The sequence below is a fragment of the Sebastes umbrosus genome, chromosome 15 (genome assembly GCF_015220745.1).
Source record: "Sebastes umbrosus isolate fSebUmb1 chromosome 15, fSebUmb1.pri, whole genome shotgun sequence".
Lineage (NCBI taxonomy): Eukaryota > Metazoa > Chordata > Actinopteri > Perciformes > Sebastidae > Sebastes > Sebastes umbrosus.
In genome coordinates, this window is record NC_051283.1 from 23,989,416 (window position 1) to 23,995,310 (window position 5,895).

The 5,895-nt window shown below is 41.8% G+C and overlaps 1 protein-coding gene across 1 annotated transcript in view; it reads right to left on the bottom strand.

The window, feature by feature from the left end:
- Window positions 1-1,542: 1,542 nt before the first annotated feature.
- Window positions 1,543-5,895, bottom strand: part of csnk2b (casein kinase 2, beta polypeptide) — a 10,074-nt gene continuing 5,721 nt past the window's right edge. The window contains exons 5-7 of the mRNA XM_037794920.1: window positions 5,748-5,823; window positions 5,305-5,494; window positions 1,543-3,915 (exon numbers count right to left, since the gene is read on the bottom strand). Coding sequence (XP_037650848.1) covers window positions 3,825-3,915; window positions 5,305-5,494; window positions 5,748-5,823 — 357 coding nt within the window. The 3' untranslated portion in view covers window positions 1,543-3,824. The remainder of the gene's footprint in view (window positions 3,916-5,304; window positions 5,495-5,747; window positions 5,824-5,895) is intronic.

Below are 5,895 nucleotides of genomic sequence, written 5' to 3' on the forward strand. Positions count from 1 at the left end.
TTTAAAAGGTACATTTTGAACAGATAAAAATGTGATTAACTTGCGATTAATCACAATTAACTATTTTAATTGATTGACTGCCCTGGTTTATATTTGTTATTTCAAATAGATCACTTTGTGTCTGTTTTTTCTGTTGATCAGTGTCGAAAAAGCCACATTAAATCTACTTTGCTTCAATGTTGTGAGAAAACAAAACATGAAAACTTCCAAAAGGGAGGTGTGAACAGTTTTTAGAGTACAGTCACTGGCGGCAAAGTCACCCAACTGGCTGCTATCTAGCATCTTCAACTTGTCTTGTCAAGTTAGAGCTGCAATGAATCTCCACCAGGACTTGTAACATTCTTGCCAACAATCTCAGAACAGACCTGAAGCATCACATGTGGAATGTAAAGCCACTAAAAACAGATATATTTCTATCAACAATACATTTTTGGAGTGTGTTTTTGCTTGTGGTCTCTGTGGCTTGCGTATTTCCTTAACAGTTGTATCTGTTGTAGAGAGGTATCCCAAAAAAAAAAAAAGGAAAAAAAAAAATCTGAGAGGAAAATGGAGCAATATGGCTTCTGGGTGTGGCAAAGTAGGAGCTGAACATTTCACATGACTACAGTAAGAGAAGCTGAACGGACTACATTATTCCTCTGCAAACACTCTCAGAGGTGATTTTGGGGTTTTATTTCCAGTCAAACACACAGACACCTTTCATTATTCAGCAGGCTGTCAGAGGAAGATGGTCTGGGAGACACTCGCCAGTTTACAAAAATGGGGGATTCCTCTTCTCAGTGTTAAACGGAGTTGCTGAAAGAAAAGGAAGAGAAGCAGGGCAGGTCCCAGGCTGTGGTTTGAGGTTATCCTGAGTCATGAGTCAGGAACCTCCTCCTCTTCTCCCTCTGGAAAAACTGACAGGGCACGGCCACATGAAGACAACTCAGTCCTGCCAATCATTTTTTGCCAAAGACAGCTGCCGTGCAGAGGGGAAAAACAGTTTTTATGAGTCACATGTAAATAGCCATGTGTTTCTATGGCTCTAACTGGATATAGGGGCGGGATATTATCAAATTATACTAAATATGTATTTTGCTCTGACTTTATTCATATATCAAAAGGCTAAAAGGATATCCAATTTAAAAAGTAATTACAAAAGCCTGACTGTGATCTTATGATCTTCTCAATAGTTACATTGTGTTTGTTTGTGTGTGTTTGTGCATGTTTTCCAACCAATGATGTTACTCAGAGTCATGTGAAATGTCGCTGCAACCACACCCAGAATCCAGACCATCATTCCTTCTGCCGCCACAGGAACTCTTCCTACAAACTCAAAAACACACACAAACACTAACAATGCAGGTACAGTTGTGCGTTTTTATAGTCCCTCTGTGTTACATTGTGTTTTCATATTTTATGATTTAAATCCAACTGCTGCAAGTAGTGCCTCAGAAATATCTAAATGTAGAAAAATAAAAGCTTTTTTTAAAAGTACTAAGCTCTCTGCTGACACCGTGTGGCAGGAGGGCAGAACTGCAAAGAAAATAAAGTGCAAAAGAGTATATGAAAAGAAAATAGAAGTTTATTGAGAATTCTGAATCCTGCTCACCCTTCCACAGTAGCAGAAAGACGACGACAACACAGACAAACATTAGTTAAAATCTGGACACATAAATACCGTTTCTCTTGTATCATGAAATCCAAAAAACAATCTATTCCAGTCACACGAACGTAAAGAGGGGGGAGGGAGCGAAGAGAGGGCAGCTGAGTGTCTGCCCCACTGCTTCAGAAACAAAACAAAAAAAAAACAAGCGGCTGGTGGTCGGTCTGTCTCTAAACCTGAACATAAATAATGAGACTGTGCTGTGGAGAGACACCAGTGGGATCAGTGCAGTGGTGGAGTGAGCTGAAGGATTCAGATTGTCGAAATTCCTCTTTCTCCGGGTCTCCTCCTCGATCTTTACACGGACAGGTTGACATTTTGGGGAATATCCACTTTCGGGCGGAGTTAGATGAGAAGACAGACACCACCGTATCTGTACGTTAAATATAAATCTACAACCAGCAGCCGGTTAGTTTAACTTAGCAAAAAGACTGGAAACAGCTGGTCTGGTTCTGTCAAACGATATCAAAATACAACACCTCTAAAGCTCACTATCTCGTTTGTTTAATGTGTACATAAAGTGTAAAAACAATTTATATTTTGTCACAGGCCAGACTATCTCTTGGCAGGGACCAGTAACTTTCTAGAATCAATACAACTGCTAACTGGCACATAACTCCCCCTGGAAACCTTAAGTGCAAAATGTCATTTTTACGCATTTTGTTTTTGTACAAATTAAGAGTCAAGATCTAACTTGTTAATTAGTGAGCTTCAGATGTGCTGGTGGGTAGATTTTGTTATCTTTGGACAGGGCTAACCGGCCGCTAGCGGTAGCTTCACATTACCGCAGAGCAGTAACCGTCTTCTAATCTGCTCCTCGCCAGAAAGCAAATCTGCGTATTTCCCAAAAATGTCAAACTATTTCTTTAAGGAAGATGAATCTACGAGGGACAGGGGGGCGGGTGTGTGACAATACAAACGCAGCTAAGCCTGCTGCTGCAGGAGGGGACACGTCTCAGAAAAATGGAGCACAGGTTATAGTTTCACTTCGGTACCAATACAGACAGATGTTTGACACACGCACAGACAGCTGGAGAAATGACACAGGCGGATTACAATTGTCTGAACGATTCGGAAATTCATGTTAGTTTAAAGGAACAGTGTGTAACATTGAGGGGGATCTATTGGTAGAAATGGGATTTCATATTAATGAGTGTTTTCTTTAGTGTATAATCGTGTCTTCGTTATCTACATATGGAGTGGGCCGCCGTAGTTCTCCTACACACTTGGCACACGGAAGAAGTTTCAGTTGGTTGCGATCTGCAACCTCACCGCTAGATGCCGCCGGATCCTACACACTGCACATTTAAATCTACTTCTACTTTACCTCCTCTAACATTAGAAAGAAAAGAAACAAACTAATGTTGCTTGTGCCTCTTGAAAAACAAAAGCAATCTGGGTGTGTTCTCTGAATCTTAAGGCAAATTTAACAGAAAGCTTTGTGCAACATCACCACAAAACGTCAGACAAACCAGTAACCAAATTCTTTCAAACGAGTGATACAGGAAAAACACCCACCGTCCAAACTGTCTCTGCGAGTGCCAGCCTGAGTGTACATGCATTTTGGGGGGCTAATAGGGAAGAGGAGGCTTCCAATGATGGAGGGTTAACCACCACCCTTTACCAAACTTGTGCCAAATACAGAACAAACGCGGAGCCAGAGGTGAGAGCTGACTCGGCCGTTGCACTTTCTTCAGCTTTCCGTCTAACAGCCCTGGACGTAAAAACCTTTTCTACGGGGAGAAGTTCCCCCTGTAGTGTCACCCGGCGATTATGACAGCAGAGTGAACAGCAGCAGTAGCGTGAAGCCCCTGTATTGTTCAGCTTCCTCTTACCTCACCCTCCTGTTTTTGGCACTGATGAGTTTGGTAAGGTACGTGTATGGAATCCCAAGTGTGTGGATGCATGTATGTATTTTTGTGTGTATGAGTGTATGTGCGTGCGTTTTGTTTGTGATTAAGATCATGGCTGTGCGTTTTTTCGTCTCGCTCACACTCAAAAATCTTTACACTTTTTCATTTGCCCTAATCTAAACCAAAATAATACAGTCTTCAGGGTGGGGAGGGGGCACCTGGAAAGCTTTGTAAAATGCAGGTGACCTCTCCCCTTCTGATGATGATTCTTCTCTCTCTACGAATCTTCCTCCTCCTTCTCCTCCTCCTCCTCTGTCCAGGACGCTCTAGCGGATGGCCTTGACGGGGCTCTTGAAGCTGGAGGCGGCTTGCAGCTGCAGCTGGTAGGCCATGGGGTGGATCTTGAACCCGTACAGCCTGGAGAAAGAAGAAAGTAAAAAAAAAACGCGTATGAGCATTTCTTCAGGCCACAAACTTCAAATAAAATCGACAAGATGAAACACAAATATGCAGACTGAAATTGATGAGCGTGTGTCCACTGATCAGTGATGTATTTGCTTTTAGGGAGAGCAGTGATGCATGATCTTAAGCTCCCATCGTCGCACAATAGCCGTCACAAAAGTACCGTTTATAATTTCAGCTTGATTATCATAAACTATTATTATTTTATAATAAGGCTAATAAAGACCCTCAAAAGTTGTTCTTAGAACTATGATAAAGTTCCTCAAGTCCGAAAACGAAAAACTCAAGTCTAACACATTACAATAAGGCAATATAAAATAGAGAATGCCTCACATTCTGTCAATTTATACATATCTATATAGACATTTTTTACAAAAATCTCCATTACAGCAAAAATACTACACTTGACCAGGACCTAAACCTCCATCCTGCACCCTCCATCTTACCAGAGCCAATCCCTCACCTAGCAACCTTGGATCCAGACTACTAGCAAAGAGAAGCCAGTGAATTGGGAAGCAAAGTCACATGACAGAACTCGTAGATAGTTACATGGAATTTTCTTGAAACTCTATAGGACACAATAACCACCTCAAGATGCAGATCTGTTCAGCAGAAAACACAGGAAATTGAGGAATATATAGAGCAGTGAGGAGTATGGTCAGCAGGAAATGAGGTTCAACCCCTGATCTCAAAATGTGCGCCAAAGCCCATCACGTGTGTCTGACAACACATGGCCTGCAGCTGGACTAAGCTAACTCACAATGCTCTGTCTTTAAAAAATTCCATCTACCAAATGCACACAAAACCGGAATTACCATAAGCGCTAAACAAAAGTAGCATACCCAAAGGTTCCTCTAAACAAAGGCTCACTAGTCAACGAAGTCATCCCAAAACGTACAACACAGAGAGGAAACCAAGCTACAACAAAGGCCACACAAACCAAACAAATTGTATACAATAATATTACCTGTCAACACTAAACCAATTTAGTGCATTTAAGTGCCATATTACATTCTGGGTTTCAAATAAAACACATTCTTTGTTTTTGATTTCTTGGGACAGCCCTAGTGTCCACCTTCAGTTGCACTCGCAAAATCAATCTGCGCACCGTTGATAGCACTACTGCAAACCTCGCGCCCCGGTGTTGGGTGTAAACAGGAGGCGCAGGGATTAAACAAAGCATTGAAGCAAAGATTTTCCATCGATGAGTTTTAGTAATCGAGTTACTCTAGGAATCATTTCAGCCACATGATCACAGTATTTGGTCCCAATTAGTATTGTGATATAATGGTGTTATTGGTGGACTCTTCCCTAACGATGTGTAGTTGGACCTGCCATACTAACCTCGGGACAAACTGGTTGGCGGGCCTCTTGGGCCGGTACTCAGGGTGAACCATGAAGAGCATGTGGGGGAAGCCAGTGCCAAAGTAGGCTCCATCTGTGTGGTGGTGCCTGGAGGACTTGGGTGTGTAGACGTCCATACATTTAGGACAGTACAGCTTCACCATGGCCTCTCCTGGGATGTCTGACAGACCTGTGGAGGAAGAAGAGGAGGGACAGAGGGAGGAAGAAACTGGTTTAGATAATCTAATATATCTAAGATAGAGACAGCACTGGAACACTGCTAGCTGAGTACAAATACTTCCTAGTTCCTTCCCGGTATTTTCATGATTCAGCAATTTTATCATCACATCCATGTAAATTTAGATTTGAATATAAACAAATGTTATGATTTGAATTGCAATGTGAGGTTGGTCATAGACAGATTCCCAGGTCTTTTTACTCACCGATAGGAAGCATAGGCTGATTCTCACAATAGACCCGGGGGCAATAGCCAAAATCTCCCTGTTGATACTTCTCCAACTGCAAGGTATAAAACAGGATATTATAATATACTATAAATAATAACAGGTGGCAAACAATTGTCATTTAAAC